The sequence below is a fragment of the Vicugna pacos genome, chromosome 32, assembly GCF_048564905.1.
Source record: "Vicugna pacos chromosome 32, VicPac4, whole genome shotgun sequence".
NCBI lineage: Eukaryota > Metazoa > Chordata > Mammalia > Artiodactyla > Camelidae > Vicugna > Vicugna pacos.
The window spans coordinates 13,644,524-13,656,423 of record NC_133018.1 but is presented as its reverse complement, the minus strand read 5'-3'; the positions used below and the strand labels follow the sequence as shown (position 1 = coordinate 13,656,423).

General features: G+C 48.0%; 1 protein-coding gene and 1 long non-coding RNA gene across 3 annotated transcripts in view; one reads left to right on the top strand and one right to left on the bottom strand.

Moving 5' to 3' along the window:
• Positions 1-609: 609 nt before the first annotated feature.
• FBXW8 (F-box and WD repeat domain containing 8) overlaps positions 610-11,900 on the bottom strand; it is a 101,839-nt gene continuing 90,548 nt past the window's right edge. The window contains exons 9-11 of the mRNA XM_006204787.4: positions 4,678-4,851; positions 2,087-2,197; positions 610-1,400 (exon numbers count right to left, since the gene is read on the bottom strand). Of these exons, the coding sequence (XP_006204849.1) occupies positions 1,256-1,400; positions 2,087-2,197; positions 4,678-4,851 (430 nt within the window). The 3' untranslated portion in view covers positions 610-1,255. The remainder of the gene's footprint in view (positions 1,401-2,086; positions 2,198-4,677; positions 4,852-11,900) is intronic.
• On the top strand, positions 2,160-9,530 carry LOC140691010 (uncharacterized). Of its 2 annotated transcripts, XR_012066456.1 has the most exons (3): positions 2,160-2,228; positions 5,149-5,249; positions 6,013-9,530. It is a non-coding gene; the product is annotated as an uncharacterized lncRNA (long non-coding RNA). The 2 variants fall into 2 exon arrangements; XR_012066455.1 differs by lacking the exon at positions 2,160-2,228 and having other exon boundaries at positions 4,844-5,249.

Here is an 11,900-nt window from a genome sequence, read left to right as displayed (position 1 = left end):
TTTTGTTATCTGGGTCTCTATTTCATTAATGTGTGTTTTTAATCCTTTTTAACTCCTTTCTTCTACTTTGGGATCACTGTTACCTTTAAGCTTTCTGAGGTGACAGCTCAGTTCCCTGACTTTTGGTCTTATTTTCCAGCATGAAATCCAGGAGCACCTTTTGTTTTTATTCAGCTGTTTGATTTCTAATTGTACTGAATTGGGCGTGTCGGGAACTACTCTTCGTGGCCTTCACACATGGTCATTCTTTGTCCATGGTCTATGGGTATTTGACAAGGTACAAAATTCTATCTACAATCTACTAGGTCAAGCTTGTAAATTAAGTAAATCTTCCGAATCCTTAAATATTTTGACTGATGTGATCTGATCACCCACCATGAGCATGGATTGTTGCTTCCCTTTGTAGTTCTATCAGGGTTTTTGCTTTGATATTTTGAACGGATATTAGCTGCTGCTGAGAACACTCTGAATTAAGAGTAACACCCTTTGGAAATGGAAGCTGTTTATCAAACTGAGTTTGTGACAGGCGCTGCCCTTAGTGGCTTCACACCCTGCTTCCTTGGATGTCTCTTCCTCTTCTCACTCATTCTCTCCTCCAGAACCAATCAATCATCTTCCATCCCACATCAAGGATGGTGGTTTATTCAATGAATAATGTAGAAAATGCCTACTTCATAGCACATGTTGTAGACACAAAAGTAAGCAGAAGTTATTAATGAAACAATTGTATAAATATATAATTATAAACCGTGGTAAAAGCTATGAGGAGAAAGTACCGCTCTCCCAGGTTCACGTCAGGGGTGGTGTCAGAGAAGACGATCCAGAGTGAACAGCTACCTCGAATCCAAGGGCCAGGTGAGTGCTGTAGCCTTCTGGCTCAGAGACCAGCATATCTAAAGGCCTCCAAAGCAGAAAGGGTTAGGGCCAGCGGGCTGGGGCAGAAGGGCCTCATCTGAGCTGTAGCAGGGGCCTGTGTAGTGTACAGAACCATGGGGTTGGGCCGGGGTGACACTCCGGGGATGGGGAGAGGAGGGAAGAATAAGTGGGCATCATCAGTGTACGGAACTGAGAGACAGGGACAGTAACTGGCCAGGGACACACGTGGGCAGCTGAGGGCTGTGTGCTCACACACGTGCGCCCAGGGGCTGCTTTCATCCCCCAGCACTTAAATCCAGTGCGGTGCTCCCCTGTAGTTCTAAAACTCACAGAATTGGTTCTTCCCACGTTTCCCCCTGCTCCCAAACGAGGCGACACCCTAAATACTGTCATAGGGAAAAGCAAGGGCAAGGTCATAGTTGCAGCCCGCCGTGGTGTCACAGGACGAACGGCAGATGGGAACGGTGCTCTGGAAGGCCAGCTGGTCCACTGCAAACTCATAGGCCTGGATCAGCCCCCGGTGTCTAGAGAAAGCAGAGGTGGTGATGGGGTCAGTCCTGGGTTCCTGGCCCTCACCTCCCATAGCTTGTCTTTGCAGCCAGCATTTGCTTGAGACAGGACAGCAAATCACTAACAAACATCTTCTGGCCCACAGTGTATCGACACTCCAGAGCCCAGGACTAGAGAGAAGCACGTGAGCCACAAGTTTGATGGAGGCAACTGAGGTGAGTACTGGGAGGCAGCAAGGGTCAGCCTCAGGGAAGGCCTTGCAAAGAGGCCACTTGTCAGCCAGATGAGAAAGGGCCCCTGAGCCTCCTGTGTGGGCCTTTCTCCCGTCTGGTAGCTGCCACCCAGCACACTGAGCATAAGGGCACACCTCCAAATCCTAGTGACATAGGCAAAGCCTGGGCCTGTAACACAGCAGGTCCCTAAGTCTTCTGTCTTGGGCTCAGACGGCAGCCCTCCGACTGTGTCCCTCCCCCATGTAGAGTCTTGCTGAAGCACTGAACACAGGCACTCAGCACCTGTTACTGGCTGATGCCACTCTACTGCAGCCACACGTGTGTTCCCGACTCTGGAAAGAATGGCCATGCCTGGGCACATCCTGCAGGGAGCGGTGTGGCCCCGGGGTGTTCTATTTATAAAATCAAGCGAAGATGGTTTCTCCTGAACACCTCTAAATCCAGCCCAGCCTAGCCCGGACACTGACCTCCTGTGCGTGGTGAAGCGGTCCAGGTCGGCATTGCACACCACTCTCTCGTAGGGCACGTTGGCTGTGATGAGGCTGTGGCTGTTGAAGGAGATGTGCCGCACGGGGTGCCTGGAACACATGGGAGAGGAGGCTTGTCATGGTAAGTCCCATGGAACCTGAGCACATCCTACCTTTGCTATGTGGTCTCGGAGGTTTGGAGCTGCCAGGAACTCTGAACCCTCAAAGCCAGGCTCCTCCTTAACAGAGTAGGAAACTGGGACCCCAGAGGGGCAATGTCTCTCCTCAGTTTCCGGTTTCCCAAAACTAGCTAGGCCTCCTCCGTAGACAAGTCTGAATGCCCCTTGTGCACTCTGCCTGACCGCCCCCCAAACTTGGTGTGGTTTTGGACATAAAGGACAAACTGAGCTTGAAACAATTCAGAGGCACGTGGTGGTGAACAGCCCCATTTCTACGCCCACTGACTGGCTGGCTGGCCTTGGGTGAGTCACTCGAGCTCTCTGAGCCACGTCCCCCGCCTGTGGGGCATAGCTGGTGGTCACCTACAAAGGCCCACTACTCCTAAAGTCAGAGGGCTACAAGTGACATGTGTACTCGAGGTTGTGAAAGCACAAAGTTTTGGAACAAAATTGCTTGAAATCTAAGCAGCAAAGGCTTTTGTTCATTGTAAGAATTTCTATCCAGTGGAGAACTGAGCCAGGAGACAGGATAAAAAAGACATCTAATGCAAGCAGAGGCCCATCATCAGAGACTCCCAACTGTGAAGCAGGTGAGATACATTCCCACAAAAGATAGCCAGTGTTTCTGCAGCACAAGAGATGTTGTAAGCCACAAGATGGGACACAGAATTCAGCACTTGGGAGGAGGAACAGGAGACGTCACCACAGGCTGAAAAGGTCAGCCAGGCCCTCTCAGAAGGGCAGAGAGTGGCAGGAGTAGGTGAGTGGGGTCCCTACAGGCCAAGTTGGGGCTGCTCTGCCGGTGGCTGGGGGCAGAGACAGAGGAGTCTCTCCAGAGCAATAAAAGTTAAAGGGAAGCCCAAGGTAGGAGGGATGGATGGAAGGAAAAAGGTGAGGTGAGGAGGATGGGGAAGAGTCGAGTCCAGGCTCAGGCCCAGGCTTGCAGCTGCCTGACTGATGGTACCAGCGCCAGAAAGGGGAGGACAGGGGAAAGCTGGCTGAGGAGGGGCGGAAGGATTAGAGGAGTTTGGCCGACGAGGCTGGAGCAGGCAGGGTGGCAGTGTGAGCGCGCCACAGCGGGACCAGGGCTTGAGTGGGAATTGGGGTCGGCAGTGCGCACTGGCCTGGAGGACTTGAGTGAGTAGAATTCTGGGCAAGAGACGGGGGAGGCACCAGCTTTGCTTTGGTAGAAACAGGGACTTCCTTCTGGGACAAGCCACTAACCAGTGGTGAGAACTGGACGTGCATTTACAAACAAGTCAGGAAGGCCGGGACAGGACGACAATTCTGGGCATGACCTTACTTACCCTGGCTTCACCTCAATGACCCATCCGAGGGAGTGCAGCTTTTCAGGGAGAGAAAAATGACATCTGCTAGAGTACGGGCCTAGTGAACTAAACAGAGCGGCTGCTGACAGTCCCTGGGGGCCTCAACTGCAGTGGGAGCTGTCCTAGAGGCCAGATTGAGCCAGTTCTTTAAAACAAATAATAGGGTTTCCTTAAAGGCAGATAGCGCTGGGATTCCAAAGTGTGGGAGTTTTCACTGCCTTCTGGCACCACCTGGTGGCAACTAAGCGCATTACTGAGAAATCAGAAAAAGGGCCGTCGGGTTTGCCGAGGGAGGCAGGGAGGGCCAGAGCCAGGCAGCACAGATGGCATCCTGGGGTCTCATCTGAAGGCCACTGCCCTCCAAGGAGGAAACCAATTCCTCTCTTGAGCTCACACTTACACTAGACTGTGAGCAGTCTTCAAGTCACCTTGCTTTGCAGGTAGCAGGGGCCTGCCTCGCGCGCATCTTTGGATGCTCTCCCTCATCACACCCACAGGCCCTCTGCCCCAAAACACGTCGGCACAGCGGTGCTGAGGGACAGCGGGGAGAGGCTTGGTGTCCGTCTCCCACAGGCACGTGGGGCTGGGTGGATGTGGGCGAGGGGATGGCCTCAGGTCAGCTCCAGCTGAGCGCTGCTCCAGGAGAGGCTGCCTCTGCTTTAAAGGTTAGGAGCACGCTCACCATGTTTAAGGGGTTAGGCCCCCTGAGTAGCCGTGTACCTACATCTGTGAAGCCATCAGCCTGTGCCTGGGAGCCTAGCTGTCTCTTGAATTTTTTAAAGCTAACGGTTAAAGTTACAAATGCCTCCTTAGTTGGGGCTGGGGCCCGGGCAGCCGGCAGTGCCCCTACATGCTGTCTGGCCGGTCCTGCCGTGGTCTCTACCTGAACTGATGGAGTCGAGGCAGTTTGAACACTGTAGCAATGACCAGCTCCATGTGTGAGCCCCTTTCCTCATCTGAAAATGGAGGTGACGGCAGCTGGCTGACGGGCACAGTGCGGGTGACACGGTATCACGTGGACCGCACCCAGCGCTGCGCCGGCTCCAAGGCCGACGCGGATCGTTCCTGCCGCTGGGCGCCTCACCTGGAGTGCACCTCCCACAGCTTCTGGTTCATCCGGTAATCCCACACGGAGACCAGGCCTTCCTCGCCTCCGCTGACGATTTTCCAGTCGTCCATCTGGACAGCAGAGACTCCGAGTTGGTGGGCAGAGATGGACAGGGCGATCGTGTCAGTGCGGAGGTCATGGAGCCTCACCCTGGAGGGCCCAAGGTGAGCACAGAGATCAGCGTTAAAGCCCGCAATGACAAATTCCTCCTCAATTGTGCTGGGCTGTGCACAACAACCCTACGGAAACGAAGAACACGAAACCCCTTCACTTACAAACATCGAAATACTGATACCAGACCTCTGTCTCCTTGTTAGCGTGTCCTCGTGGGCGGCCCAGAGGCCCTAGGAACGAACTAGCTTAGAGCACCCACAGCTAGTCGAGGCACAGAACGAGGACTCAGAATGAACAAGCCGGCTGCCCTGTCACTCACTTTGTGCTCCACAGGGGGGACACCTGCCCTGAGCGCAGGCCACGGAGAGGGAAGCTGAGCCTTGCCTAGCATCATGCCTCCATGGGGGTGCTGGCCCGAGAAGCCTGGGCCGAGGGTAAGTGTACGGCCCCACATGGCCACTGCTCTGTTCGTATAAAACTCTGTTAAGGGCAAAATGTAGAACAGGTACATTTGTCTGCAACCCAAGCCCATACCCACTTCTCAGGTATTTAACTTAACTTTGTAAGTTCACTACCATCTTGTTGAAATCTGGCCAGAGAACGCATCGTAGTTGACAAAGCATAACAAACAGAATTGTGATAAGTGTGTGTGGACACTTGGCAGTCACTAAAGCCTTGAGATAAGTACCTGCCTTGGAATAAACTGAATTTCTTTAAGAATGTCTTTAAAAACTACTTTTTATACAAGTATATGCCAAATTTCCAAATAAGGGCAAATTAGACCATGAGACAAATCTCTTATCCACTAAAAACACCAACATAGTTGCTGATATAAGCCACAAGAGCTAACGTTCAGTGTGGTGCTATTTCAGTACAGGTAAATTTAACAGCCCCTCTGCTCCAGGTCACAAAAGACACCTGCTACCCTGAAAAGACCTCACCAGCGAGCAGGAAGCTGGGCAAACGTAATGCTGATATGCTAAACGTGGTTGAGAACATGTCTGACACAAAAAAACGTGGGGAGAAGGGATGACTTGAAACAGGTGCTAGGCCCGAAACGCTGACAGTTATATGAGTGTGCACACACGTATTATTTTCAGAGTTCTGAGGGGAAATTATTTGAATCAAAAATTCGATACCAGCTTACCTACCAAGTTTGAGGGCATAATGAAGTGTTTTGTTTTTTTTTTTAAACAGAAAAAGATTCAGAGTGAACTACCTGTGGACACTCTGAAAGAAAGTGATGGAGCAAAATATCAGAAGGCCCGTGAGGAGCCAACACACAGGAGGGAGTGATGTATAAAACAAACGCAGAACAGAGCAGACAGCTCAGAAAGACCCAACGTGTCAGCCTGGTGGACAAACGCACGCAGGATAAATCCCCCCCTCCTAACAGGAAGAGCTTCAAATGGGCCCCACGGCAACACTCAGTACATGCTACACGTGAAAGGCACACTTGCATGTGACAAGGACGAGGGGTGACAATTTTAATACCTGAAAAGGTAGATTTCAGAGGAAAAAACATTAGAAGAGAGTGCTTCATTACAATTTACTAATATGTTTGGTAAAACTTGCCAGGAAAATATTAAAAAAAAAAAAGGAAGATTATAAATCAACTATACTTCAATTAAAGAACCCCACATGGACCTAATTTCTTTTTAGCCCCCCCCTTCTTAAAGTAATTCAGTTTCTCTATTTCTTGAGTTAATTTTTTAAGTCTCCAGATTTGAAGACCTAGGTGAATAAATGACTTTCTAGGAAAATGAGAATTATCAAAATTGACCCCCAGGAGACAGAAAGTCCATATAGAACAAGGAATGAAGAGCAAGCTGGGAAAGCTGTCAAGGAGCAACTGTCCCTGCAACACGAGAGCAAGCTGGAAGGAACAGCCACCCTTGTGCACTGTCCACAGCACAGCGGAGGCGGGGAGGGAGAGCTTCCCAGCTCTCCACAAGGAGCCAGCATCCTCTCATCACCCGAAACCTGCCACCGAGAGCACGGCAGAAGACAACTGGAGATCTGCATCTGTGCTAAGACCCAAACAGCATACCAACAGACTTCACAGCAATGTGCTACAGACAGGTGGACTCCATCTAGGATCTGTTAACACACTGATCGCCCACTGTGGATGGGGTGCCCCTTAGAAACCACAACTGTTACCCAGATTTGGGTGATGTGGTGATCAAGGTGTTAATATAGCCCACCATACAACTATAAAAAGCAGGTAAAACCACAGGGTCATTCCCATTGATGCTGAAAAGAAATCTGATGAAATGTTACACTTATTCCTAATGAAAAGTCTTTAAACAATAGTGGTATACTTTTACCAACATTATTTAACATTGTTTTAAAAAATTAAATACAATTAGATAAAAGTAGAAAATGAGAAGTGGACAAATTTATCATTAGGGATGACAATCCAAGAGAATTCAGTAATAATTCAGAATCAAATTTTAATATGTCAATCAACAGCTACCTTTTGTACAACTTCTAGTTTTATAAATGTAATTGAAGATCCCACTTAGGGTATTAAAGGCAAAATACCCTATTAACAGCTTTCTTAACTGGGAGCTCTACCATATATACCACACCAAAATTAACTATAGAGGGCTCAGAGTTACACAATTAAAAATATTCAGGATAGGAAGGCCTTTCTACACATAAAAAAGCCCCAGAAGTCAGGAAAAATACTGACAACTGCACATAAAAGTACTTACGATTTTTCGTCTACCACGTGGGAAAAAAAAAAAGTCAAGGCAAATGGTAAACTGGGAAAAATGTCTGCACCAGAGAGGACTGGCTAATTTCTTGTAAAAAAAAAAAAATCCTTCAAATTGATAGTGAAGACTGAAACCTATTATTAAATCGAGAGAAAAGAAAAAGTTCACAGAAAAATACTAAAGGCTTTTAAACGTGTGTTAAGATGTTCAATTTCACTGGTAATGAGAGAAATTATGAAATAAAACTACAATGCAGTAATGCCACTTGTCAACCTGTCTGCCCAGCAGAGGTAAAGTCTGGCAATACTCTAAGCCCTTCTGTGCGGGTGAGCCCTGAGTAGAGAGGTACTTCTGTACGGCTGATGTGAGCACAGGCCCTCTCTGTGGGGAGTGATTTGGCAATAGCCAACAAAATACAAAATATACTTCCCTTCTGGCCTAGCAGTTTTGCTTTGAGGAATTTATCTAGGCTGTATCTAACATTTGTGTACACACACACACACACACACACACACGGCCATTAGCCACAGTACTTTTTTAGCAGCAAATATGGGGCTTCTGTTTAAGGCACCTCGTTCACCCTCTCATTGGAAATCACTCGATACTGCTGGATAAGATAGCAGTACATCCTTTTAAATGCACTGCTGAGCTCACAGAGTAAGCAACCTCCCCAGGGCCCACATAGAAAACCAGCCTGGGGAGCTTAAGCTGCACTTTCGGTTGCCTGCCTGCATGTGCGGTGGCGGTGAGGCCGATCCCAGGAAGCATGGGTCAGGGGCAGGACTGTCAGACTGGGCTCCACCCAAAGGGAGTGTTGAGACTCTGCTTATAAAAAACACAATTTATAGACATGAAAACAGTCTCTGAAATTAAACGCACTAGATAGGCTAGAAGCAGATTAGAGAAAAACTTTGCAAATTGGAAACTAGATCTGAAAAGTACCTAGAATGGAGCACAAACATGAACAATGTGAATGAAGGGTTAAGAGACAGGAAGGATGGAAGGGGACGATGGTTCTGCTTGTCTCCAAAAGACCTTCCAAAAGGAGAAAAGAGACTGTATGGCAAAGAAGCAATATTCAAAGAGTTAAATGGCTGGTATTTCTCCAGAATGAAAGGCGTGCATACTCACAGTGAGCACGAATCAGAGTAAGTTAAAGGAAGCACACATCAAAGAGTATCATCATAAAGTAGGAACTGGCAAACGACAGAAGAGCCCTTACCAGCAGCCTGCGACAGAAAGACATTACAGTAAGCAGGCCAACAGGAAAAGTGGGAAACAACATTTACATTGTCACGAAGCTGAGTGACTCAGTGGGGACGGCACGAAGGCCCAGCTCCATCAGCGGAGCTCGGAAAGGCCACGCTGGGACATCCACACAGGGGGCCCTGTGTGGTCTTTAGAGAATGAGGCAGATCTGCACACAGGCACAGGCGGCCGTCACCAAAACACCACTCCACACCAGGAGCACGGGCCTGGCCGCGTGACAGACGCAGGGGACACACATCTGCGCTGAGCGTGTGCACATGGCCTCTGGAGAATGCTACCTGTTAGGCAGCCTCGGCTGAGGACAGAGAAGCTCCCAGAAGACAACGTCTCCCTATATTTATAGTTTCTTGTGCTTTTCAGTTTTGAAGATGAGGTTACCTGTTTAAGTAAAACTGAAAAATTTTAAAGATAAAAATTCTGGAGGGATATTCTCACATTGGGAATAGCAGCTACCATGCGGAAGAGTGTGAGTGGAAGAATGAGGGGAATAAAGGCGGCTTACTTTTTATTCTCGACACTGCCATGTTGTTTAAGAAACAAGAAGTCATTCATGGCTGGGAGGGGCACCCAGAGGCCTTCACAAGTCCTGCTCATGGTCTTAAGTCAGGTGATGGATGTCCAGGTATTCATTACTCTTTAAATTGTACACAACATACCTTGTATACACTCCCATATGGATGCTTTGTTTCAAATAAAACAGGATTTTGGAAATCTGTATTCTTAGGACACACAGAGAGATCCATTACTTCTTTCAGGCTGGGACGTGTAACCGACGAGGGGGCGCGGGTTACAGGAGGGCCACGCCATTCAGGGCCCCACTTACCAGTGAGCGCCCAGGACCAGAGGTGCACAGCGAGCATGCAATAACACTTTGAAAACAAAGAGCCCCTCTGTCAGCACTTCAAGACACTTATCCGTAGGCATTTGTGGGTAAGAGGAGAGAGGAAAGGTAGAGACGCTGTGAAAGGACTCTGCTGGAGGCTACAGCTGCTCTGCCTACTGATGGGAACTTGAAAAGGGGGGCGGGCGATTTTAGCCCAAGTCCTTTTCAGTGCATATTTGGTTAATAAGGGTCTATTTTGCTCTGGTGATTTTCATAAAGAGCTCCTCTGTTGAATATTTATACTCCATAATTTACAGTTTGGCTGTTAAGGAGACAAAGGCAAACACAAATTTGGTCCAGAAGTTCAAAGTTTGCCATCTGTTTTCCTATTGTATTTAGATACCAGCATGGATGGCTCCAAACAAAATACACAGACACACTGAAAGATATAGCATTAGTGTATTTTATCTCACTAAGGGAAACTGAAGTGGGCCAAAACAGATTTGAACCTCTCCCCACAGGGAAAAGGGAAAAGCACTTACAAGACATCTCTTTAGGCATCACTCTGGTCTCTGGCTGACAGACAGAGACAGCAGGCAGCACGGGGTGCAGAGTCCACATGAACCGATCGAGTTCACGTGGAGAGATGCATGTCTGCCTCGCACACCTGACAGCACGGCCCCAACCCGAGCCGCAGCGCACCTTGGCAGAGCCAGGGCCCTCAGCGCTCAAATCAAACACCCGACGCAGGGAAGCAGGTAGCACGGCAAATGGGCACAAATGTGCCAAGACAACTGATTCCAGGGACAAAAAGAAGCCAATGACAGATATTGTGAATCCCTATCTCATGAGTGTTTCATCAACTTTGCCCGTTGAAAAGAAAAAAAAAAATTGGTCTGAAAGCTGTAATTGTATTATGTTTAATATTCATGGTTGGGTTTGGAGGGCTGTTCCAACACTCCCTCTCCAGCCCCTCTCTAATGAAAATCACACCATAGGAGTCGGCTCTAGCCCGCCAATTAAAACAAAAGACACCAGAACCTTCCAAAGACTCCAACAGAGGAGCATCCATCTGATGGGCAGGAAAACGTGCTGGAACTGAGAGGGAGGCACGCTCTGGTTGGTCCTGTGCTAAGAGCTTTGAATAACTTATTATAACACTTGCAGATGGAGCACATATAACATTTACGCCCCACTCACTCTCTAACAGCAGGCGGCGGCACCAGAAGCACACCACAACTTTGTATTTGTCAGGGCAAGAAGTGAGCTCTGAGACTCTTTAATTGGGGGTCACAACTCAGGGCTTGCTTCCTATTGGTTTGGATTAAATAGTCCCATAATAATAACAAGGCAAACTGTATTTGATGGCAAAGATGAAGCCTATTCAGACTCTGGCTCGGCAGTTTCATTAAGAAGGACCTGACCTTCAGCTATATTTCTATCCAGAAAATAAAGGGAACAAGCAAGATGGCATTAAAACGTAGGCTTTAAAAAAAAATGACCAAATTAATCATGAAAACTGGTATTTTTTTTAAAAAAAGAAATCAATAACATGATTCTGTGTTGTCTCATCAAACCTGGGCTATTAAAGAGGATTTTAAATATAACCTTATATGTCCAAATCAATAGCTGTATCTATATAGAGAGCATCAATGATGGCCTTTTCTGGCAAATAACTCATTTTAAATAGCAACTAGAAAAACATGTATGTTTAGGTGGACCTGCCCAGTTTAATCCACCGAGGCTATGCTTAGAGCTCTCTGTATTGTAAAGCTGTGCCTCTGAAGTTTAGAGTTCTTTGTATGTTGCCCATAAAGAGTAGTAAGTCCCTCGGACGGATCACTCAGCCTTTCTGGACCTGTTTCCTTAGCTGGGCCTACACTGGATGATCTTGAACTCTGCTAGACGGAACACTGCAGTCCTTCCAGGCCAGCCCAGGATACCACCTGCGCACAACGAGTGTGAGTATCATACAGTCATACGAGTACACCTAGAATAGTCCTTCCATTTTATGGTCAACTGGTTTTCCACAGGAGCTAAGACAACTCAGTGGGGAAAGAGCAGTCTTTTCAACAGATGATGCCAGAACAACTGGTATCCACATGCAAAAAAGAATGAGGTTGGACTGCCACCTCACACCATAAACAGACATTAACTCCAAATGCATCGCAGACCTTAATGTAGGAGCCAAAACCATAAAAACTCTTTTAAGTAGACATAGGAGTAAATCTCTGTGACTTGGGGCTGGGAGATGGCTACTTCAGTATGATACC